Below are 26,385 nucleotides of genomic sequence, written 5' to 3' on the forward strand. Positions count from 1 at the left end.
TTTTAAATGGGGAGTAACACAATGAATGATGGGCCAAATATACATATATCTGCAAAGTTTTGAATAGAAACATGTGGATTAATATGAGTTGTGGAAGATCAGCCAGAAGATTATAATTGTCTAAATAAGAAATAGCTAAGCCATAAAGTCTTAGCAGAAAGAACAGAAAGAAAAAGACATGTTCCTGTCATAAAAGAAAAAAAAAGATAAGTCTTAACTTGAGTGTAAGGAATAAAAGAAACAGACATATCAAAAAGATAGCATACATGCTCCACAGGGTGGATAATAACATTATCAATAGGTATAGAAAATGTGTGTAAAAAAGGTTTTCAGGGAAGAAAAATGAGCAACTCCATCTTAGCTAGATTAAGTTTCAAGATGATGATGGAGCATCTGAACTGAAATACTGGATAAATACAGTAATTTGAAATATGAGTTTGAACACTAGAATACTGTAAAGATCTGAGGTCAAAAGACAGAGTTAAGTATCTTATGCAGATGATACCACTCTCATGGCAGAAAGTGAGGAGGAATTAAAGAACCTTGTAATGTGGGTGAAAGAGGAGAGCACAAAAAATGGTCTGAAGCTCAACATCAAAAACAAACAAACAAACAAAACCCCCAAGATCATGGCCACTGGTTCCATCACCTCCTGGCAAACAGAAGGGGGAGATATGGACGCAGTGACAGATTTTACTTTCTTGGGCTCCATGATCACTGCAGATGATGACAGCAACGCTGAAAATAAATGACTCCTGCTTCCTGGGAGGAAAGCGATGACAAACCTTGACAGCATCTTAAAAAACAGAGACATCAACTTGCCAACAAAAGTCCGAACAGTCAAAGGTATGGTTTTTCCTGTAGTGATATATTAAAGTGAGAGCTGGACCATAAAGAAGGCTGGCTGCCAAAGAACTGATGCTTTTGAATTCTGGTGCTGGAGGAGACTCTTGAGAGTCCGCCGACTGCAAGGAGAACAAACTGATCCATTCTGAAGGAATTCAACCCTGAGTGCTCACTGGAAGGACAGATCTGAACCTGAGGCTCTAATACTTTGGCCATCTCATGAGAAGAGAGAACTCCCTGGAAAAGTCCCTGATGTTGGGAAAATGTGAAGGCAAGAGGAGCAGGGGATGACAGAGGAAGAGATGGTTGGACAGTGTCATCGAAGTGACTAACATGAATTTGACCCAAGGCAGTTGAAGACAGGAGGGGCCTGGCGTGCTCTGGTCCATGGGGTCACGAAGAGTTGGACACGACTAAACAACAACAACAAAAATGCTAATGAAAGCCTGAATCCTTCTGCATAATTATCCAGTGTTGACTCCTTTTGTTCAACTTTCAGCAATAAATTTCTAGATGTGATGAAATCCATGTAGGTATTTACTATTTCCACCAAGCTACATAACTGGTATGTTAGAGTTCTGTTAACAACCTCGCATGCTGCCTGTAGTTTGTGTGACTGGGGGGGACTTTCCTGGGTTGCATTGATAGTCTATCCAGCAGTACCCAATAGTTCCTTCTAGTCTTTGAATTCAAAGAGAGCCCCGCCTCTCTCCTAAGAATGTTCTTTTCTTCTGTTTAGTGTGTTGTTAGTAGTGTTGTTTTTTTTGCTGTTGGTCTCTTTGGTTGCTTGCTAAGTATGTGTGGAGTATAGAAAGCAGAATACAGAAGTCTGTAACTTGAAGAAACTGTAAGTAAAGAAATGTTTTTTATTCTTTCTCCTACAAATATCTCAGAATAAATTACCAGGAGTTTCAGTGACAGTCAGTGAGAAAGGGGAGGGCTCTTTGGAACTTATAGCAATTCTCCTCTGCAAGTCTCTGTACTTCTACTGTGTAGCAAAATGAATTTTATCAGAAACTCAACATGGTGTGAATAGGAAATGTGTGTGATGACTTCTCTACTTATAGTAATCCACAGCTGAAATGTACACTGATGGAGTTACACTGGCTTGATTTTTCAGTTGCATTTCATCCACTGTGAATTAATGAAAGATAATACTGCTGTTTAGCTAAACAAAAAGAAGATGAAAAAAGGAATATCTAATTTATAATGAATGTATAATTAATAAAATCAATTCATTCCTTAGACTTTCACCAGAGGCAGTCAGCTGTCTGAACACAGGAATAAAGAGTAGGGAGAGGGTTAAGCCAGGACTGAGAGCAAACAGAATGAACAGTATTTATAGAAAATGGTGTAAATCTATCAAGAGCCAGGATAACAAAAGGCAGAGAAGAGGACAATGCATGTGTAGAATAGACTGAAGATAATAAAACAGAATGGAAGCAGAGCACAGATGATATGGGAATAAGTGACATTAATAGAAATAACACAATGATCTGAAATAAGAATCAGAAATAGAACAATTATGAGAGAAAATGAAGTAAAGGGAGTGACCACTGGTGTAATTGGGGAAATTGATCCAAAATTTTATATCAAAAGAAGCAAAAAGAAAATGAAAACGAAGAAGCAGCAGAACTAGAGGAGTAATCCACATGAATATTAAAATCTTGTAAAAACCAAAGCAAGAGTGTTGTTAATAAAAACAGTCAGCATGATTCAAAAACAGATGTGAAAGTTTAAAAATAGGGTAAGATGGACAATAAATGATCTGCAAATGTAATTAGTAAGAGCCATTTGGTGTAGAGACCAATAAAAGAACAGATTATGAACAACTGATTTGACAGTGACAGAAGAGCAGTTCGAGAGAGAACAGGAAAAAAGAAAGCTGAGAGGAAGAACAGTGATAAACAGAAATTAGGTATGATGAAGAAGCATGAGAAGGAGCTATTCCATAAGGAAGAACAGCACAGATGTAATAAACAAAAACCCAAGATAAGAATGATATTCAGACCAGTTTCTCTTATTATATGGTGAGATATAATCACAAATGTCCTTTTAAAAGTATCAACAAAAACAATTACAATAAAAAGGCATAGCAGTCAGTGATCCTTGGTACGCTGTAGCTAGGCCAGGTCAAGTGAGGCTTTGCCTCAAGGTGGCCAATTTTACAGAGCACTGAAAATAAATAAGTGGCAAAATATTTATTTATTTATTTATTTATTTGATTTGTATCCCGCCCATCTGGTAAGTCGATACCACTCCCAGCCCTACTCATTTATCTTTTTGTGAAAGCACACCTCCTCTATCTTTTTTTTTTTTTGAGGGGGGGTGGCGGCGGCTGTGCCACCTTCTCCACTTCCACTTTGCTGGGCTCAAAGTGGAGGGAGTGGGAGACAGACCCATGTGTCCACTGAGTCTAGAGGCTGAAAACTGCAACTTGATCATGTCACAGGACCTGATCTCCCTCTTTATGTTTTTCTACTTTTAAAGTGTGTCTGGACTGAGTAGCCCTCCAAATAGAGGACATCTTCAAAAAGAGGACCTTGGAACTTCTTACTTCCTCCCTTGCCTACAGAAAAGAAAGGTAGCTGCTGGAGAACAGTATTCGTGTATGCTGGAGGAGAAATGAAGTCAGACAGATGGATGCATATATACATTTATTTATGGAAAGGAGAGGAAAACAATTTTCTACAGTCTTCCTCCCCCAACCTTCCCCCACAGAGCCTGAAGCAGAGAAGTGAGGGAGCTACATGAATCTGAAGATTTAAGGGCTGTAGAGATGTCAGGGAGGTTACAGGTGGCTGTTTATTGACTTCCCAAGGTTTCTCTCAAATGCCTCCCAGAAAGTACAGTGCACCTTTCCTCCTCAGAATTTACATGAATATTATCTTTTCCTGTTATAGCTGGGATTATAGACAGATGTACTTCAGGGACTTAGCTTCAGTGAGCTTTCATCTCTGTTGAAAGCCTCCTCTAGCTCCGGCATCATTATTTTAGTCAAAGAGTATACATGAAGCAATTATAAGGTTATGTCTGTTTGCCCCACCTTTCCAGAGAAACATTTACCTCTAGCTGGAGGCTGTTCCCATTTGGGGGAAGCAAAACATCTTCCTCAGCTCCTTCTTTATCTGGGGCTAACAAATAAAAGAGAAATTACAGAGCAATTAGTACCATAGAACTGAGGCTGAAGGCCAGGCCATGGAGCTTCATTCAGCCTAGGAAGTTCAAGATTACATTTTGTGTCAAAAGCTCCTAAACACAAGAGAAGGTCATTGTCTATATTTTGCATTACCATTGTGTAATGGTTGTTGTCACAAAGCTGTGTAGCATGTGTGACAAAGCTTTGGGTAACCGGGATGGCATGGATCAGGTAGATATTTCCATGCCCATGTCAGTTAGAGCCTCATGGTGGATGGTGGTGGAGGACAACACCCACATGAGACCAAGAGGATTTTGTCTCCAAATCTCAAATGGAATCAACAGCCCTATTCAGCTGTTCTTTTTTAAAAAGTAAGTTTCAAGGCATGAGCAGCAAGAGAGCTCTTTCCCTGAGGAAAGCTTCTGCCATAGGTGCAGTCTCTTCATATAACTCGGGATCTTGAAAAAAAAAATCAGCATTCCTGATTACCTGGAGAGTCTTTACCTGTAGTAAACTGTCTCTTCTTCTAGTTGTCCCTCTTCATCTGGAGACTTCAGTAGACAGGGATAGAATTCTCTTCCTGATCATACTTCCAAATTTGACCCCTTTCTGAGCACTCAGATAGGACTCATATCTGGCCCTGGGCTAACAAGCAGTTCAATTTATTTATTTATTTATTTATTTATTTATTTATTTATTTATTTATTTATTTATTTATTTATTTATTTATTTATTTATTTATTTTTGTTTTGTTTTGTTTTGTTTTGTTTTGTTTTGTTTTGTTTTATTTGACTTCTTCCCTGCCCATCTAGACCAAAGGTCTACTCTGGGCGGCATTACAAATTTTAAAACAGTTAAAACAATGAACATGCACTATAAATCCAAGTTAGCAAAATGTCAATTTAGGATATAGCAGGAGGGAAAGCCTGTCCATTTGGTCAGGCCCTGACTTTGCTTCTAAAGACACCCAGAGAGGGTGTCAGGCGCATCTCCATGGGCAAGTTGTTCCAGAGGTGAGAGGCTGCTGCCGAGAAGGCCCGGTTCACTATCCTTATAAACACATTTGCTGAGGATATGAGAAAGTGTTTTCTTGGTTGCAGCCATCAGCTTGTGGAACTCTCTACCATGGGAGGCTAGGTTCGCCCTCTTCTTGTTGGACTCTACCAGCAGGCTTTCTATCCAGGGTTGCCTTTGACAACTGACTGACTGTGAAGGAATTGGCACTTTATTGGGCATGTGTGTGTGCATTTTACTTTTCCTCCCTCCCTCCCTTTAAGTTGTTTCAAGTTTGGTTGATGTTTTTAAATAGGTCAATCCACTGAACAAATTCTAATACTATAACTGACAGTGCTTTTAGCTTTTCTCTTTTTCTTAAACATATTGTGAACTGTCCTAGGTCTGCACATTGGGGGAAAGGTGGGATATAAAATAAATAATACATGATCCTTCTGCATTTTAGCCTTTGTTGATTCTTGTGACTCCTAATGCAGAAACAGAACAAAACCTCCTTTTTTTGCAAGAGAAGGCACCAGCTGCACCACATTGCTGAGCACCCTATTATTTTCAAATTTTAAATGATATACATTACTACAGTATATGAGATAGGAGTGCTCAGTCTACCAAGATCTGGTGAGTCCTAAGATAAAATCCTTTAATCATGCTACATGCACAAACTGTATTTTACCAATAGAATTTGGGTAATGTTCTGAATATATTTACTGGCCATTTATTGAAATAATTGACTAGTACTTTATCTCTCCATCATTTTCTTGTGTTAACAGTAGATTCCTCCCTCCCTAGTTTGACACAGAGAGGAGGTGTGGGTGAGCACACATATTTACAAATCCAAAATAAACACAACTTTTGTCCTTTGTATTTTCAGATCCAACACAGTTTATTTACTTCTTCCCTTCTTAAGGGTTAGCTCCAGACATAGTTACTTCTTAGAGTAATTAGAGACACCTAATTTAGACACCATTGATTTCACTGGGACTAAAGCATGACTTTGAGTGCACTGAATAATATATTTTTTCTCTTGAGTTTTCATATGCATAAACAATAACTGACCCACTGTTTCCCCCATACATCTGTTTAAAAATATCAGTATCATTTTTATTTCTTGTTTAGCCATCCACACCAGAACAGCTGCATAGTACATACCTTGAGTTTGCCAAAGTACGTACCTTGAGTACTCTCTTCAACACTTTGTTGTGTGGTTGCAGACTTCTCTGGAGGATAGTACCCAGCTTTGCATGGGGTAGCAAGGAAGCAAATCTCTGGCACTGTATACATCATCAAGAAAACCCATCCATTCACCACCAGAGCAGCACCAATAAGTGGGTCATCCCACTTGCTTTGGACACTGTCAGATCTACCACTCACAAGTAACACACTGATCCATGCTACCCAGATGGCAATGGAGAAGAAAAGAGTGACAAAGATGTATGTCCCGTGCTTCTTCCAGCCTTTGTATGGTCCACAGAAAGTAAGTGTAGAAATCAGAAAGGCAAAGACCATGAGGACAATCACGTAGGTCAGAAGAATGACAAAGTCTTTGTTGCGTTGTTCCCGTCCCATTCTAGCAAGATCTATGCCATCTCGTCCTACAGTGAGGACAATGTATTGGATAGCTACGATGACCTGAACAAACGTGAGACCCAAAGCATGGAGCAGTATTGAGAGCTGTGAATAGGGAACCTTTCCTCTCACCAGCCTGATGAGATTGAAGGCATGCATCAGAAGGCAAGAAAAGCAGAGGGCAAATAGGACCCCGGGCAAGAGAAAACGAGTGGGGGCAGTGATTTTATTAAGCCTGATGATGAAGGCAAAGGGGAGGCTGAGGATTCCCAGGGTGCCCAGAATGAAGAGGAACTGAAGAGCAGCCATGTTTTTCTTGTTCTTATCTTCGACCCTCCAAGCAAAAATGAAGCATGTCAGCAGGACTGCCAGGCAAGCCACGATGCCTGCAGCAGCCACAGTCTCTAAACTGATGCCCCAGGCTTCGCAGGCGTCACAGAGGAAATAATAGTTGGGGTCAATGTTGCCACAGCCAGGAGGAGGTGCTAGGGTGCTGTTAGCCATCATAAGTGGGGCAGTTGCCTTACTGGTGAAAGCAAATCTGGGGGAAGAAGAAAAAAATGGTCATACAAGCCTACGTCCAAACACTTATTCAATGACCAAAAACTTTGCATGCAGTTAATGACACTGATGTGTAATGCTGTTGTTAGGTAGATAAATTAATCTTAATTTTACTGGTAAACTGAAATTAGCAATGACACGAAGTGACTTTCACAGTCAAACTAGGCTTTCTTGTTTTCCCCACAAGGAAGAACATAGCCAGCATTTTCAGACTTTCACTTTCACTTGATTATAGTGAAGTCTCTGAGGCAGAGAGAGGGATCTCTTGTTCCTCACACAATTGGGGCTGGTTATTTCTGGGCTAAAAGCATTTATGCCACATGAAGAAGAAATGCTGCTGCTGCTGCTGCTGCTGCTACCGCTGCCGCTGCCGCTACTACTACTACTACTACTACTACTACTACTACTACTACTACCACTACCACTACCACTACCACTACCACCACCACCACCACTACTACTACTACTACTACTACTACTACTACTACTACTACTACTACTACTACTACTACTAATAATAATAATAATAATAATAATAATAATAATAATAATAATAATAATAATAATAATAATAATAATAGGGCAGTATTTGGACTGGCAAATGAGAACCGGTCTACTGTATATTACTAAAAGTTCCACAGTGCAAGGATACATGGCTTGAGAAGCCATTACATGACCTCAATGATAATGTTAAGTCGTCATGCTGAAACTGAGGAATTCATATGTTCAACCCAAGACTAAATTATTTGCACTAGAGACTATTAGAAAATAATTATGAAGTAATGTGTGAGCTACATATGTTGGGCCTGTCACAAATCTCAAGGAACAGTATCCTAGCTGGATTCCCTAAGCTATCACCAGTGGGATTGCACATGGAGGCATGACCGAATTGCAAAGAATATTTTTCAGCAGCTGGCTAAATTTTAAGGATCATTCACATCTTTTGCTCCATATTATAAATTTTAGCCATCTCCAGTTTTAGAAAACAAAACCACAAGACTACAATGGAACTAGCAAGTTACCAGGACAAAAGAGATAATTTTAATAAGTTGGATTTAGAATTTTTGATAAGCAACAAGGAAAAACATACCTTCTAAAAGTTGGACTTCTATCAACAACCTACCTCAAAAGTACAGAAAGCACCAAAATTGCAAAGTACTAAATGTTATGACAAGATATTAAAATAATATGGAAGCAAGATCAGGTTATCCTCCTTCCTATGCTATTTTCAGCTACTAGAGTTCTATCAAAATCTTTGGTTACTAATCTAAAGCAATTGCCAATAGCTATTAATTGGCTTCCTGAAATTAAAAAATCTGTGATTTTGAAAACTTGTCATCTCGCCCTCAGATTTTTCGGACTCAACTTCTAATTTTCAGGCTTGACCCTTTGGTCTGCAGTGCTGAGAAATATGAAGTGCAACGTAGTAATAATAAGGACAACATTGGACTAAGCATTAGGAAAGCTGCATTCTAATCTCTGCTTGGCCATAAAATATACTAGGTGACCAATTATTCTCTCAACTTGGTCTACTTCTCAAGGTTGCAGTAATGGGAAAGTGTGAGGAAGAGCCATGCATGTTGCTTTCAGCTATTTTGAGGAAAGCTAGACATAAATGTAATTACAATGCATATATACATTCATAAGTACATTCATGGAACACCAGCACAACAGTACATTCATTGATTCAGGGGAGCTAAATAAGTATGACAACATAAGGAGATCCACCTTTATAGCACTTGCCCCTGGCTATGACAGCTTAATAATTGTGGATTCCTGGCAGCACCATCATTGGAACAGAAGGATTGGAACTTATGTCTGATAGTGTTCTGCTTCAATCAAGATGATCTGAATTCAGCTTCCTCCTTAGCCCTGAATATCAATTTGTTTTCCAAGGCATGCCAATGTCTCATATTTGGACCTACCCTACAATGCTGTTGTCTGTCAAACATGGGATTATCCTGCCCCAAATTCCTTGAAGGAAAGATAGGATATAAAAGTCCCAAATATAAAATGAATCAGGGACCCTTCTCCTCTTCTAGAGAAGGAGGAGTTTCAGTTTGTAGAATGAAGGCAGACAAGAAAATGTGCATTATAGTTTTGTGAAACAAGCTGTTTTCATTTTAAGATATAGTTGCTTCTTCTCTTCATTATCCATAAAAACCCTTTCCCCCATAACACATATTTTTGAAACTGAGCAAAATCTGTCCATGGGTGAAATTCTAACCTCAAGGAAAAGACAGGCAACCACCACCCATAAATTTTCTGCTTACAGTACACCCAAAATATGAACATCCTGGAAAGATGAGGAGTAGAAAAAAGAAGCTCTAACCCTGCTAGAAAATTTTTATTTAGAAAGCTCCTAGAAGATCCGTGGCTCAGTTTCTTTTCCTTACCTTTGCTGTGATCTGATTGTAAAGTGAGGCTTGGAGCGTGGAGGAGAAAAACTTCAGCAGTGCTTACTCTTGTCTGTTCTGACAAAAATCACAACTCCAAGCCTACCTCAGCAGCACTTTGAAGGACAAGAATCTATGAACACTAATATTATTATTACCATTCGTTTTCCTGTCTTGAGGAGCTAAGGACCAAAAACACACTCCCAGGGCAGCTAAGACATCAACGAAGACACACCTATTCTGGTTCCTCCACCACTACCACCACCAAGTTGGTCACTTGGAGAAACAAAGTGTTGTATGAGGTATTCAGTTCTTACAGTTTTTCTAGCACACCACCCAGCCTTTCCATTTTTCATATTTTAAAGAATGACTTGCTTGCAACAGATACTTTAAAACATAAGCATACACTGGGTGTGATCCTGCTCATCACTGGAGATACGTCTGTGAGCAGAGGATTTCTAGTAGCTCAATACAGTCCTTCTGATATCAATTGCTAATCAAGGTAAAGGAAAGTGATTTGTTTCCTGGATCCTGGCTGCAAGTGTGCCTGAAATGGCTGCAGATAACTGTTTCATCCCAAAATATCTGACAGCTGATCTGCCATCACTTTCTCGGCTACTTTGGCCAGGAACCACAAATGTAGCACTGCCATTCTCCACAATAAAAGGATCAAGGGATGGCTGTTCTCACAATGTTTTTACAGCTCTGTCCTTGATGACCGATGTCATTTCCTTTCTCTACAGAGCTATCTTGACACTGACATGGAATTTAACAGCTTCCCTGAGCAGGGCTTTGCCTGCCAAGAGGAGCAGTGGTCAAGCACATAAACACAGGGTGAAGTGTATGAAATGCTTTGTTTGTCTCCTCAGATGTCAACAACAGATACTCATCCAAAATGAAGAAGCTGCACACCTGTGGGCGTTTTCCTAGAGTGGGATAAAAGTCAGAATGGATCTGAGCAATTTCACTAGCAAAACTGCAGAGCTTGGAAGTAGCAAGTATTTTGAAAATGATAATTGGTGGGGGAAATGGAAGCCACAGAGACTTCAGCAGCCCCACCTTCCTACCTATATGTCTCTATATTGCTCATGTAAAAAATTACCTGTTTGGAAGCAGTTGGGTGGATACTCTGTCTCCCAGATCTTCATAATGTGTATGTTTATTTTTACATCTAACACAGAAAGGAACAAAGCAGTTATTCTAGGTATGTATCATTGCTAAAAACATTGCTCTTTAGGAATTTCATCACCGTGTTTGGTGTTCTTTGAAATGGCACTGTAATGACCCATTAACCTAATTGTGTGGGGTTTATTGACTATTTCATTACATCCAGGATAAGTAACATTACATCTTGGAGAAGAAATCAATTGTCCATTAAAAGTCATAGATATGTAAATAGTATAATTTAGCTTAATACAGCATAATGGCCAGAATCTTTATGATTATTTAGGGAAGGCATAAGTGCAATGGCATAAACAACAGAGGCTATTTGTTGCCACTAATTAATGAGTTGCCACTTGTATCCTTCATTGTGCACCACTTCATGGAATGGAACACAATGAGGGATGTAAGTGGCGACTCATTAACTAGCAGCAATGTATTGCTATAGTTCTCACCATTGCATCTCTGCCTCATAAGTAACCTAACAGGATTTTTGCTGGTATAAAATACTGTAATGCAGTATTTTTCAGAGAGACAGCTATGTTAACTCTGTTTCAGCAACAGCAGAATCCAAACAAAAACAAGAGTATCATATTTTCCTCAAGACAAACAAATCTATTTCATTGTGAGCTTCCATGGCTTACAATCCACCTCTTCAGATATATGTGCAGTAATACTGTAATATTACATAATATGAGCAATACATTGTAATATGCACGCCTAGGTACACACAGGGTAGCACAAATAGTTATATGTGTTTAGCACACGTTGAACTGTGCTAGAAAGAGAGTGTCTAAGGACAGGGAAACATGAGTTCAACAATAGTAAGACTCATTCAGTGAAATGTATTTTGAGATGAGCAAAAAAGTTATGAATGGGCTGAGAAAAAATGGTTTGTCATTGGCATGAAGGCTCTGCAAAGATGGAGTGCCCAGTTGCGCCACATTCCGTCTATTTCTGACAAGGACGCCATTGTTGCCAATGATCCTGATACAATACATTAAGTTTTTGAACAGCTTTATAGTAGGTGTTATACATCTCAGGCTACTTACAGTCCGGTTGGAACTGATGGGTTTTCAGATAGATGTACTTGACATGCTCTTTCCGAAGAGCAAGCAGCTGCACTTGATAATCCTTCTGCAAAAGAGGAATTGCAGTGACTACAGTAACCCCTGAGGCAGTCTTCCAAAGTTACCATAAAAATTGATCAGCCCCGGCACCAAATCTACTCAGCTATCCTTTCTTCCAGTGACTGATGGAGAATGAGAATGAATGGAACATCCAGGCTGGCTGGGTCATCTATTCGGTATTCAGACTGATTGCTCCCCTTGAACAACAGAACTTTCCGAAACACCTTCCTATTCTAACCGAGGGTTGCATAGAAAGACCTCTTAAATACCTTTAATTCAATTTCTCCAAAACCATCCCTTAACCGTTAATGATATAGGGCTGTTTAAATTGATTGATGATATGTACAGCAAGCTGAGGAACAAATCCTGTGAATGGACAAAAGACCAAAGGACAACTTCAGAGGTACAGCCAATTGATTTCAGTCCTCATTGTCCTAAATTATCAGAAGATCTTGCTTAATGACAGTTGTTTATTCTGAGCAGGCTGCCAGGTTTTTAACCCAGCAGGTTAACAAAGGTGGGACAGATCTTATCTTTGCCTACACTACCTGGGCAACACTCATGGTTTGGCCACATATAGAGTGATGATCCTTGGAAAATTTGTTGGCAGTTAAAGGTGAGGAGGTGTTCAACTATTCTAGAAGTGCCTCTCTATTGCATAAGCACAATCTGCACAATTGTCCTAGTAAACATATTTTACAGACTTAAATGCATGGATCCAATATCCCTGCCTCTCCTTTGTTAAGTTATTGTCATCACAATTGTCATCAACAACAACAAGCTGGGAATTAGCATCACTATTACTAAATTAGCATCACTTTGCATGGATCAAACTGACACAGGATATGACCAGATGGGTATTTGTTCCATGCTTTGGTCCAGGTCTGGGATAGACTGGTTCATTCCTTTTCCTGGTAACCGGCCTGTCGCTGACTGATGTCTACACACACCTTCTGGATCCCTGTCACCAACTGAATGTTGGTGATTTTTGGGGGGGTGGGTGGGAGGAGGGATGCAGGTACAGTTGCTCTGTTTTGGTTTGATTCCGGTGTGTGTGATCACTGGGATTCAACCAATGTGGATGGCTTAAGCTGTCCTATTGTTTAAGCTGCTTAACTATCTTGAGAAATGGAAAATGTCCTTCTCAGTCCCCTGCAGAGGAAAGGGAGAGGAATTTTTTATTTCTTTTAAGTTGTGGCTAATGCATCAGCAAAAACTTGAAATTTTTTTTAAAAGCCCTTTCAATGCAAAAAAATACATCACTAATGAACTATGTCAGTTAGCAACAATTTTAAAAACCCAGAAAGCGAAAGCTTTCAATTTCTCAAGATCATTAAGTCACTTAGGCAAAACATAGAGGAGGAAAGAGGAAGGGGATTATTTTGTTTGTCTTTTCTTTCCCTTGAGGCATGCACCTCAAAGTGACCCTGTTTAGCATGACCTAGACTGATCCAGGCCATGATATGCGCGCTGTTTAGTTGTACCCATTGTTAATTTGTTACCAGAACTCGGGCTTCCTTAAGCGCTGAAAACTGCCTCTCTATCAGTCCTAGTGCAGGCTCTTCTCACCGACCATATCTTGCAAATTAGCTTATTTCAATGCGTGGGTGGTCATTGGAAGATAAACACAAGCTTCATCTGCAAGTGCAATTGGCCAGGCACACGGCTCCGAGAAAACATCTCAGAAATATATTGGTGATCAAATGAGCTAAGAGAATTTTAAGAAATAGTAAAGGTGGTTCCAGATTATCTGGCAAAGTATTTTGTTTTGTTTTTAATTATCATAACCTTAGAGCTGCACAGCTGGAAGTGACCCTACAGTTAGGGAGGCACAGTGGGGAATCAAACTCGCAACCTCTGGCTCTTTAGCTGGATGCCTAAACCACTGAGGTGTCCAGCAGTTCTTGTTCTGTCTTATTTTGTTTTCGTAAGAACGGTGCAAATGTTATGGATGAAAGCAAGGGCTTATTATAGCAACGTAGATCACTAGCTTTTTCACCACAAGCTTCTTATTTTAAACGATGCAGGAAATGACATAGAGCATTGGCTGGCTTAAACTTGGCCATTAATTTCCATTTGCTGCAGGGGTCAACTCAAGAGCCCATTTAGTCAAATCTCCTGTCTTCAGCAGAAGAAAATCGGATGCTTCTAAAATGCCTACAAGCTGGGCAGGAAGGCAATGGTTCTCCCCACTGTTCATTTTCCAGCAGTGTTTACTTAACAGAGTGAATGCAGACCTAAAATGCGCAGCTGGGAGAAAAGTGTGCAGTTTAAAAGTGGATAGATGTGCAGCTGTAATAAAAGGGGGAAATTGACACATATTATAGATTGGTGATAACCTACTGGAATGGGAAATAATAACAACACAAGGATATGATAAACCTGGAAGGGCCTCCAAAAGCCTTCAGGGATGAGAGTGGATCATGAAAAAAAATTATGATAGAGTGTGAGCCAAAAAAAAGAAAAAAGGTTTTATCTTTGATACATTTGAAAACAAACTAACCCCAGGATGTTTCCAGATGAAGCTTTCAGGGGGCAATTATCCTATCTCACTCTTGGAATGTGGGTGGTTTCCAGACACCATGTTTTTCTTGTTACCCTCCTGTGTTTTCCCATCACTTCCTCTGTTTTCTTTCTGTTAGAAAGGAAAAAGATGGGGTATTTGTGCCTGTTGATTGGTAGTGTTGTTTTTCATAGGTTTTCAGAGCCTATGTAACACAGAAGTGCCATTTAGCTATCATGGTTGATGATACTCATTGATGGACCGATCCTCCAGGAATCTATTTCTCTTCATAGCCATTTAAGTTACTACCTATCACCTTATCACCTGACATTAAATTCCACAAGGTAAATGTGCATTGTTAGAAGAAACACTTTCTGCTATTTGCTTTTATTCTACCAGCAATCGATTTAGACAGCTGGTAACCCCACTTTCTAGTATTACGAGGGATTTTCCCCCCTATCTGCCCAATTTCTCCACACCATGCCTAGTTTCGTAAGAGTTATATCTCCCCCCCTTTTCCTCCCCCCCTTTCGGTCTTTCCTTCTAAACTGAAAAAAGATTCTCTTTCCCTGTTAAGGAAAATGTCTCACCTCATTTGATTCTGTTGGTCATTTTTTCCTGTACCTTTTCCAGCTCTGTAATAGCCTTTTCGTGATAGGTGATCTGAAATGTTTCCCTCTATTTCTTAATTATGCATGGCACAAAATTCACCTTTTTCACTACAATCCAGTGATGTTTTCACTGAGCATCACATTCAGGATCTCTTTCCAGCACAGTCACATATCCTTCAGTTTATGTGTCAAGATGGAATTTAATTTGCTTCTATGTGTGTGTGTGTGTGGGCATTTCCCCGATGAACAATGCTTTTTTATATATATAAATTGCATTTCACTTTCAGTTTTGTTGCCCATTTACTAAATTTGGAGTGAGCCTTTTGAAAAACTTGATTAGATTTTCACTACCCTGAATAATCTGTGATCAACAAACTTGGCTAAAGACAGTAATTTATGAATAAATTAAGCAACATTGCTCCTAATGTGGAACACTAGTTTTCTTCCATTATTGGATGTGTTTCATGGGCTGCTTCCAGACAAGGCTTTTATTATTCACTCCCTTCTGACTTGTTCATAGAATTTTACAGGAAGTCCAGATGGAATCATCTTCTATTTGAAAACCTACTTTGTTTTCTTACTTCTGCCTTATTACAGAAAATTCACCAAGGAGGGAAACAGCTGCATCCTTTCTTTTGACCATTAGGTGGGCTGTAAGGTCAGCAATTTGCCCTTCCCTGAGAAAGGAGGGTCAAAAACATACCCTTGGAAGAGATCCTTTGTGATGTCATGGTGGTAGACTCCTATGTCTGTGTAAACAAGGTATTAAGAAGTGCTTTTATCATTGTCACCCCCAGTGAATTTCCATAGATGTGTGGGGATTTGAACCCAGGTCTCCTGAGTCCTAGTCTGTCACTCTGTCCACCATGTTACACTGGATATCTCAAATGTAAGATAGAGGTTTTTTTTTTTTCTTTTTTGCAGAAGCCAGGATGATTGTTCCTCAACAAAGCTTGTTCTTAATTATGTTTATTTGAGTTCTAGTTTTGTTAGGATTCTAACACAGAATTCTCAGGATCCTCACTAAGATTCAATTCTTGGGCTTCTTTGTGGGCAACCATGACCACCAAATGTTTGTAGTACAGATATGTCGAAAGAAAATGTCCAGAGAATCCAGTGCTGAAGTGAACACACAGATGGAGCTGGAATGTCTTTTACAGGGCACATACTTAAAGGTAGTTATCACATCCATTATCAATTCTCTGTTCCTAAGAGTAAACATACCCAGATGTCACAATCATTCCTCACTGGGATTGGTTTCCAAGCTCTCCTTTTTGTCACGCTTCTGAACACATTTCCATTTATCAATATTTATTCTAAAACTGTGGTAAGCTGAACTGGACAGTACTGTAGTTGAGATTTAACCAGAGCAGAAAAAGAGGTTACCTACCTGTAACTCTGGTTCTTCGAGTGGTCATCTGTGAATTCACACTAATGGGTTAATCCGCGCTTGCGTGGAGCAGCCTCGGAACTTGCTAGCTTGATCTCCCCCACACTGTCTATAACTCTGCCTACGGCACCAAATGCCTCAGTTCCATTGAACCGACCACCGCTGCACAGCATGCAGTGGCACACGTGACGTACAGCGGGAAGGAAGGGCGTGGAGTGTGAATTCACAGATGACCACTTGAAGAACCAGAGTTACAGGTAAGTAACCTCTTTTTCTTTTTCATGGTCTCTGTGAATGCACACTAATGGGTGACTAGGAAGCTCACTTACCAGGAGGAGGGACATCACGAAAGTGCCGAAGCCAGGACAGCTCGACCTACCGCAGCCTCAGCCTTGGCCCAGATATCTAGGCCGTAATGGGAGACGAAGGTAAACGGAGTGGCCCATGTGGCAGTTCAGCAGATGTCGGCAATGGCTACCCCAGGAAGAAAGGCCGCCAAGGACGCTACAGCTCTTGTAGAGTGAGCTCTGACTGGGCCTGGAAGAGGAGTCTCAACTAAATCATAGGCAAAGTGGATGGTCTGGACAATCCATCTTGAGATGGTCTGAGAGGAAGCTGGTGCTCCCACAGAGGGACCAGCAAAGGTGACAAAGAGTCATTGTGTCGTACGGAAAGTTCCTGTGCTGTGGATATAATATGAGAGAGCTCGCTTGACATCAAGGGAGGTTAGAGCCTTTTCGAGTGGTGAGGTTGGTGAGGGAAAGAAACCAGGAAGGACAATTGGCTGATTCAAGTGGAAAGAAGATGAAACTTTGGGGGGAAAGGTAAGGTCCAGATGCAGAGTCACCCCGTCTGGGTGAAAATGCAGGAATGGAGGGTCTGCCCTCAACACAGCTAGTTCTCCAACCCTTCGGGCTGATATAATTGCCAGGAGGATTGCCGTTTTGAAGGACAACAAGCGGAGTGAAGCAGAAGCCAAGGGTTCAAAGGGAGGCCTCATGCGTCGTTGAAGAACTAGTTGGAATGACCACTGTGGCATTAGGGGTTTGTAGGGAGCATATTTTTCAGCCCTCATAGGAACTGCTTCAAGGTAGGATGTCTAAAGAGCATGGCTGCTTGAGAAGATGGAGTCTGGTGGGCTACAAAGTCTGTGGAGACTTTTAAGGTGGAGTGTGAAAGACCTTGTCGAAATAGGTGGAGGAGGAATTGAAGAAGTACATCTAGAGATGTTGGGCTGGAAAGTAAGTGGCTTGCTGATGCAAATCTACAGAACACGTTCCATTTATAGGAGTAAGTCAAAGAGGTTGAGGGCTGCTTCCTTCTTCTTCCTTAGTTTTGTCCCATCTTGTCATAACCTTTCCTTTGTATAATTATTTTAACTGTATTGTTGTTGTTTTATTGTTGTAAGCCGCCTAGAGTAATCTTAATTGATTAGATAGGCGGGATATAAATACAGTCAACCCTCGACTTACAAACGGCTCGAGTTACAAACATTTCGACTTACAAACCACTCTGATAGAAAAATATTGACTCGACTTGCACACTTAGATTCGAGTTACAAACCCAAAAAAACGTGTTTGAGGTGGGGAAAGCATGAAGTTTGAACTTTCAGTTAACCATTGGCCAGTGAAGAGGGTGCTTATCTGCTTCCTCGCTCTTCCCAGTGTTTTGAGAGTAGATTTGGAGACAGTCTTCAGACTGCCTGGTACTGCCTGGTACTGCCGGTATTGCCTGGTACAGTGCGGTACGGACTGTATTTTTATTTTTTGGTGCTTTTTTAATTTTTGATTTTTGGATTTTTAAAAGGTGTTCCCTCCCTCCTTTGCTGCCCCCCTTTCCCCAAAAGGTGCTTGTATTGGCTTGTCTTGATTTAAAAGATGCTTTTCAAGGTGATCTGTTGTCTGAAAGGTGCTTGGTTTTTTCCAGAAGGTACTTGTCTTGGCTGAAAATGTGCTTTTCAGGGTGTTCTGTTGAAAAGGTATCTGTTCCCTCCTTCTCTCCCTCATTTCTTTCCTTTTTTTTAACCTAAGTCATCTTAGGTTAAAAGGAAAGAAAGAAAGAAATTCTGCCCCTAGCGGTAGGAACGGATTAACCGGCTTTGCCTTAGTTCCTATGGGAAATGCCCCTCAACCTAAGAACCAAAAACAGCCGGAACAGATTAATTGGTTTTCAGTGCATTCCTATGGGAAATGCTGATTCGACTTACAAACTTTTCGACTTACAAACTGCCTTCCAATACGGATTAAGTTTGTAAGTCGAGACCCCACTGTAAAATAAATAAATAAATAAATAAACATCTACTACAGTCAGGGAAGTCTCCAGGCTGTCAGGTGGAGGGATTCAAGATCTGGATGAAAAATCCATCCTTTGTCTCGAGATAGTAGGTGAGGAACCATCTTCAGCCTGACGTATTCTGAGGCTCTGGAGAGTAGAATTGAGAACCATGGCTGACGAGGCCACCAAGGGACTATAAGGATCACATCCGCATTTTCATGTCAGATCCTTATGATGGTCCTTTGGAGAATGGAAATGGGTGGGAACATGTAAAGGAGGCCAGATGACCATTGCACAAGAAATGCATCCCCTAGGGACTAGTGGCTGACGCTGGCTTGTGAGTAATACCTAGTACATTTCTTGTTGTCTTGGGATGCAAAAACATCTATTTCTGGAGTTCCCCATTGACGGCAGAGGTGGTGAAAGGTTGCATTGTCTAGAACCCATTCGTGGGAGCAGGATTGTAGCCCGCTTGGATGGTCTGCAAAGGTATTCCCCTTGCCTGCTACATGCACAGCCACAGAGTATATGTGCCAGATAAAGCACCATTCGCAAAGGCTGATGGTATGAAACAGAAGGTGCAATGAGTGAGTGCCGCCCTGTTTGTTTATACAGTATAATAAACTATTATGGTTTTGTCTGACACTACTTGGATTACACGACCATGGAGCAGGGGCTCGAAGGCTCGAAATGTTTTGACAATCGCCAGGAGCTCCAGTTTGTTGATATGAAGGCCAGCCTCCACCGAGGACCAGCGGCTGTGAACTGTGTGGCAGCTGAGATGAGTGTCCCAGCCTGTCAGGCTGGCATTCACAGTGACTTGGATCATGGGAGTGAAGAGGCCAAAAACCCTTCCTACCAGCAAATTGGAAGGGAGTCTCCACCAATCAAGCTGTGCAGCAAACTCTGACGTAACCTGCAGCAGTGTGGACGGATGGCCGTGAGTCATCAAGAACAGTGACAGGAACCAGGCCTGAAGAGACCACATCTTCAGCCGTGCATGTTGCACCACAGCCATGGTGGATACCATCAACCCCAAGAGTCGCTGGACATAGCTCACACGGCTCACCTCTGGGTCTGGTGCCAGCCAAGAACGCTTGACTCCTCCAACAGTAGCAGAGGCCAGTGGCAGGTGCCTTTTGCAAGGTTGAGAAGGAGGCAGAGGAATATAGCCCTCTTTAGCCTCAGGTGCAATGTCACGCCATCTGCGGTACTGAGCTGGAGCCCGCAAAAAGGGCTGAGCATAGGGTTCAAAGTATCCATACTGAGGGTACAGGTCATATCGACAGGGTCCTGGATGAAAAGGCAGGTCCCATTCAAAGTCCTCCGACCCATAGGCCAGTAGGTAGTCAAGGTAATGCCATCGGCCTCGACAAGCAGAGTACCCCGTCGGCTCCAAATGCTGGCTATATAGGTCTGGTTGCTCAGGCAGCTCCAGGTGTTGGGATTTATGGGTTCTCTTGCGAGGAACCTCAGTAGGAGCCGGCGGTGGTGGCGAGGCCACCGGTTGCTGCATCAATGAACCCAACTAAGAATGTGGGCTGGCCTGTGCCAATTCAACAAACTCTAGAGAGGTGTCACCCCAATCAGGAATATCACTGACAGAAGGGGATAGCGGTAGCAGCTGTAGGGGTACATCCTGTTCCTCAGAGGGTACACTCAGGATCACCGAATATTGCCGGGATATCTACGGCCTCAGTGCTGAGATTTTAGCAGCTTTAGCAGTCTTAGGGGTTTTCTTCTTCAAACTCAATGTTGAAGATTGCAACAGTGTCGATGCCACGGCTGTCGACCTCAAGGACGATTTTGGTTTGGCTGCCATTTTCACTGCCTTTTGGGCTGCAACCTCAGGCGAAGTTCCAAACGAAGCTGCAACAGTGGCGGTCGAAAAGGAACTGAGGCATTCGGTGCCGGGGCGGAGTTATAGCCAGCATAAGGGAGGTCCCAGCACCATGTGCTTGATCTAAAAAGTTCTGGGGCTGCTCTATGCAAGTGCGGATTAACCCATTAGTGTGCATTCACAGAGACCATGAAGACGAATAGATACAGTAGTTACCATAACTTCCCTTACCGGGTCATTATACAGTGGTGCCCTGCTTAACGAGCAATTTGTTTAATGATGAATTCACACAGCTATTGAGTTTTTGCGATCACAAAAGCGATCGCATAATGATGTTTTAAATCGGAAAACATCACTTTGCGATGATTGGTAAGCTGTTTCGCTTACTGATTATCGCATAACGATGTTTTTCCATCAGCTGATTGGCGGTTCCAAAATGGCCGCTGGGTAAAGAAAATGGCCACCCGCTGTGTTTTCGCGCCCTTTCCTTGCTTTACCGAGCAGCGAAAATGGCAGCCTCATGGAGGACATCTGCATAACGGTGAGTTTTGTGCCCATAGGAACACATTAAATGTGTTTTAATGTGTTCCTATGGGCTTTTTTGCCCCGCATAGCGACAAATCCACATAGCGACGATTTTTTCGGAACGGATTATCGTCGCTATGCAGGGCACCACTGTACTTCTGTTGATGCAACTTAGCATTGTATTAGCTTCCCCCCCCCCTTTAGACTCTTGTTCAGTTTGTAGTCTATTAGGACTGCTATATACTGTATTTGTGTATGCACTTTTGTTAGTTGTATGAATTATTATATTTCTGCATCTCATTCTTCCCAGCTAAGTGCACAGCTTCACATTTATCCCTATAGAAATACATTTTGTTGCTTTGGTCCAGCGTTGTCATTCAGCCATTCTCATCAGAGGGCACATACCCACTTGGGATACCAGGCACATTCAGAGGGATCCAAAGACTGGAAACAATTCTTCACACACCGCCTTATAAGATTCATTATAAGAGTTATGTAATCCTGCTTTGGTCTATATACTTTTCGTACTGTGTTTATGGCCATGGCCAAAAAGAGATTGAGAATGGCTGCTCTAGTGTATCATGGACATCTTCAAACCTGCAATATTAGGTATCCCTCTCAGTTTAATGTTATCTTAAAATCTGATGAGCTTCTACTCCTTAATCCCATTCATTTATACAGATGTTATAACTCTGGCTACAGAATATTCCCCACCCCTCTTTTATTTCTAGATCCAGAACCCCATGTGCCATATGCCTTGAACTCATCAGGAGAATGGAAGAATGTAAATATATACCCCCTCTCACAGAAAGCTAGGCTGGCCACATCTTTGATGTCTTTCCATAAGCAGGTGAAGAACTTTCTCTTCAGGCAAGCTTTCCTTGAGTGACTGGCTCCATGAGTGGGTTTTTTAAAATGAATTATTATGCCTTACTGCTTTGAATGTGTTTTGGCATTGCTTATGTTTTTTAGTGTCGATTTGATCCTTTTTAGTATTTGTATCCTCCTCGTTGTTGGCTTTAATATTGTCTTTTAATGATGTGAGCAGCCTTGGGTTGCTTTAAGGAGAAAGGCAGGGTGAAAATATTTTAAGTAAAGAATAATAATAAAGAATAATGAATGTGTACTGCTCAGGAGCAAATTAGTAGTACCCAGTATCATCTCTGTGCTTTGAAGTAGGTATTTACCAGATGCTCAGATCCATGTAAAACAGGTGTTTGCACAATGAAGAAATTTACTGCTCTGCTAAAAATGAATGGAAGGTGCTAATTAACCACCCCAAAAGAGCTCTACAGAGCTCCATTGTTAAGAGATTGTACAATTAAATTGTAGTCTTCAGATGAAAGAGGACAAACTGTTCAGCAGCAAACCATGTGCTAGAAACATCAGGAGCGAGAGAGCTTCTGCCAAGCTACATATTCTACCTGTAAAGGTGATCCACAGATGAATAATATGAATACATTAGTTGCCAACATGGCAAAGAAGCTTATGTCCTTTGATGCATGAGAAAAATCAATGCATTTTAACAACCACACATGAAAGTCAAATGGAAGCTAAGCTTGCTACACTCTTTCGCAGTACTGTACCTTTACCTTTCTCAGAGTAGTATGTCCAATGCTTGTAATGCCATATCTGAAAAGAACCTCTGCTCGAACCCTTTCTGCACATTCACCCTATTAATGTAATATACTTTCCCTGGTTGCAACGCACACACAAAACCTAAATCGGTTGTGTCCAAATTTCTGTTTATTTGTTCATGTAATCAACTGAATACTTTGATGCACACAAGTTCCCACCAGAGTAATGTAGTCCTTGCAGTAAAAATACCTCCTCACCCCTCTGAGTGAATACCTGTCTACTAGATCAGGAATGGGTAAAGTGTGCCCTTCCAGATGTTGTGGGACTGAAATTTCCATCAGCCCTAGCCAGCATAGCCAATGGTAAGGAATCGTGGGAGTTGAAGTCCAATATATGAAGGGTCTCTGTGCTGTATCTTGTTGCAAACCCCTACATTAGCTCTTTTAGCAATGATTTGTACACTGTTCTATATAGAAGGCACAGTCAGCTTGTGATGGATCCGCAATTGTTTTGTACCAGGCATAAAAATGCCCATGCCAAGTCAAGCTCAGGAGCACCTAGGTTTCCTCTTTCTAGAAACCAGCTGTGCAGATTGCTGGGGCTTGTGGTAGTAATAGCAGCAGTTTCCCTTTTCATCTGGCCATTTAGTGAACTGGTTGGCTAGACCCACAAGAGACTGGAAAGGGCCAAAGAAATGTCACAGAAGAGAAAGAAAAGTGGTCAGAAGCAGCAGTCAAACCAATTCCAGCAGTGTTCCTGAGATACGATTCAAGCAGATCTTCATGGCTGAGCAATCATACGTTGCAGCTCCCAGTGATCGGACACAGAACAAAGCAAGTGAATTTGCAAATCGCATTTGACGGCCAGGGTGATGTCCCCACTTCCTTTAGCAGAAATTTGACTGCCCATCAACACTCATTTAAATGGAACACACGTGTTCATCACCTCAGCATTTATGTTGTTTCTTTGGCAATAATTTTTGACAACTAAACTATTAGTTTGTTCCACAAAATTATACTTATGACAGAAGCAGTTACACCCCTACAAATATGAAAAGAATGATCTTTTCTACTTTTAAAAAATGTGTGCTTAATAATAGTTCATCAGATCCACATTTAGATAGAAAATTGCATAGCTGTTCAGAATCTGACAGGCCTCAGCAAAAGATGCTGGGTGTTTTCCACTTGGTTGAAATTCAGTCTCCTATTTCGTTGTTTAAAAATATATATCCCTGAAATTATTTGAGGAAACGGGTTGATAATAAGAAATGATCCAGTGCCTCGGTGCAATAGTTACTGCAGTGTTCTTCCAGACTGGCCCCAACTGTACCTACCTACCTATCCACCTATCTACCTACCTACCTACCACCCCAAGCTTCCATATATCTTCAAATTGCAAGATTCACCAAGACCCATATCCATGGATATTCCAATGAGAATGAGGCAGAAATTGCCCCGTTTTGTAGTCTTTGGGAGGATGGAGCCAGAATATTTACCAAGACACACACACACACACACACACACACACACACACACACACACACACACACACACACACACACACACACACACACACACACACACACACACACACACACACACACACACACACACACACACACACACACACAGAGAGAGAGAGAGAGAGAGAGAGAGAGAGAGAGAGAGAGAGAGAGAGAGAGAGAGAGAGAGAGAGAGAGAGAGAGAGAGAGTTTAAGTGACAGGAAAGCAGAGAGACACACACATCTTGGATACCACTGCTGCTTGTCTCTCCTGCTTTCTTTTATCTCCCTCACAGCTTTGTCATTTAATAATTTATTACCTGTAGTATGATCCCAACCCCCAATAACTGAAAAAAAAATCAAAATAATTGCATGTTTCTAACTGCCACTGACATCAGAAATATCAGTAAAGTATCATAGAGCTAAATCTCACTCATCAGGGAGATTAAAGAAAGGAAACAAATCCTGCCTTGCTGGAAGAACATTTTGCTGTGGTGGCTATCTCGCTACCTGGTAGTGCTCAGGAAATTATCGTTTTTTAATCTGAGGGTTTAAAAATATCCTGGAATTTCAGAGACCGAGTAATTATGTTTAATGGAACAAGAGCCCAGTTTTGAGAAGCCTTCTGTTCACCCTCAAGATGAAGACATGCAAAATAAGCTAGAACAAGGGGTTGGGAGTGTGTGACCCTCCATATATTGCTATACAGCAAGACTACCACAACAAGCCAGCATAATGCCTGGTAGAGTATTATAGAAGTTGGAATCCAGTTTCCCCCACATTCCCATCTCTGGGGTGGGGACAACAACGTCATTTGGCTCAGGTCTTACCTCAGAAGAGAGCTTCTCTTCAACAAAGGGTGCATAACTGTATGGCCTTATATATATACAGTATATGCACTAATATATACAAACTAGTTATGCCAGACTGCCCTAAAGAGAAGGTTAAATCAAATTATACTGTCATGCAGCCTGTGAATACTTTTTTACACACCATTCTTTACATTAAAATAATTTTGCCGCCTTCCCGAACAATGAGGGGGCCGCAGAATGCAAAAATCCCAGACCTCTGAGCTCTCAGTGAGTCTGAAACTTAGATTACTTCTTACTTTACTAAACTCCACACTAGTGTGGCCAATGGCCATGCTGGCTGCTAGATTCTGGGAAATGTAATAGTAGTAATAGTAGTAATAGTAGTAGTAGTAGTAGTAGTAGTAGTAGTAGTAGTAGTAGTAGTAATAATAATAATAATAATAATAATAATAATAATAATAATAATAATAATAATAATAATAATAATAATAATAATAATAATAATAATAATAATAATAATAATAATAATAATAATAATAATAATAATAATAATAAAATAAAGTCTAAGCTCTGAGCGCATTTAGAGCACAGGCAGGGATGAATGGGCTAGAACTTGGAGAATCAGCTTTTTGAATGACACATCTCAGAAGCCCGCAGTCAGTGTAGATGGCAGGAATGCTGGTTATTGGATTCTGGGAGTTGGCTTTCAAAAAATTAACTTTTCCAGCCTCTGTATATGTGTACTCATTTCTACAGCCACATCACATACAGGCATAACATGGTATACAATTCAACATTTACCCTCCCGACAGACAGTCTGCTTTTATTTCACTATGTTTTCTTAAATTGGTATTTCATCAAACAAGACAGAGGACATATTAAAGAACTGAAATAATGAGATAATTAGAAAATAAAGAGGCTAGTAATGTTCTGAGCAGCATATCACTTTTTTCTGAAACCCTCCTCCCCCATCCTCAACTAAATGCTGAAGCCTGTCACAGATCATTACAAGACATGGTAGTTGAGCTGTTTTGGAGATGAGCCCAGCTGGCCCTTCACTGGAATTTATTTACAGGATTGTCTTTTGCCTTTCCAAACTTGGCAGCTAATTCTAAATCTAGACTTCAATGCCTGACCCATTCAAAATTGCTTTTACCTCCTATTTAGTGTTTCGTTCTCTATGACCAGGTGTTTGAGATAAGAATTCAGCATACCACAAAACCATGTTGGAAGTGCACAGGAAAAACAAAATTGATAGATGAGATGAAGGAGGCAGGGCTTAGTGTAGGTGTGGGGAACCCATCTCTCTTCAAATGGTTGAGTCTGAAAGTTCCCACCAACTCTAGGCATCAGCTCCCTTGGTGGGAGTTGTGATCCAACAACATCTGGAGGGCCTTGTGTTCACCGTTGTTGTCTTAGCCAGGAGTGTAGTGTAGGGATCAATAAAAGCAATAGGATAAGTTGAAAGAGACAATTGGGGGTGGGGGAAGGCAGAACGTGAGGACAGAAACATTGGGAAAGTGAAAAGCTGAAAAGCATTT

At 41.0% G+C, this 26,385-nt stretch overlaps 1 protein-coding gene across 2 annotated transcripts in view; it reads right to left on the reverse strand.

Annotated features, from left to right (window-relative positions):
* The window catches only part of LOC110076071 (retinoic acid-induced protein 3), a 31,539-nt gene extending 11,973 nt beyond the window's left edge, over window positions 1-19,566 (reverse strand). The window contains exons 1-5 of one of the 2 annotated variants that reach the window (XM_020787920.3): window positions 14,314-19,566; window positions 11,733-11,817; window positions 10,622-10,690; window positions 6,169-7,103; window positions 3,913-3,980 (exon numbers count right to left, since the gene is read on the reverse strand). In XM_020787920.3, coding sequence (XP_020643579.3) covers window positions 3,913-3,980; window positions 6,169-7,069 — 969 coding nt within the window. In that variant the 5' untranslated portion in view covers window positions 7,070-7,103; window positions 10,622-10,690; window positions 11,733-11,817; window positions 14,314-19,566. Of the gene's footprint in view, window positions 1-3,912; window positions 3,981-6,168; window positions 7,104-9,519; window positions 9,890-10,621; window positions 10,691-11,732; window positions 11,818-14,313 lie in introns of those variants that run through there. The other variant, XM_078376093.1, reaches the window with a different exon arrangement.
* Window positions 19,567-26,385: the final 6,819 nt, after the last annotated feature.

This window comes from Pogona vitticeps, chromosome 5 (assembly GCF_051106095.1).
Source record: "Pogona vitticeps strain Pit_001003342236 chromosome 5, PviZW2.1, whole genome shotgun sequence".
Classification (NCBI taxonomy): Eukaryota; Metazoa; Chordata; class Lepidosauria; order Squamata; family Agamidae; genus Pogona; species Pogona vitticeps.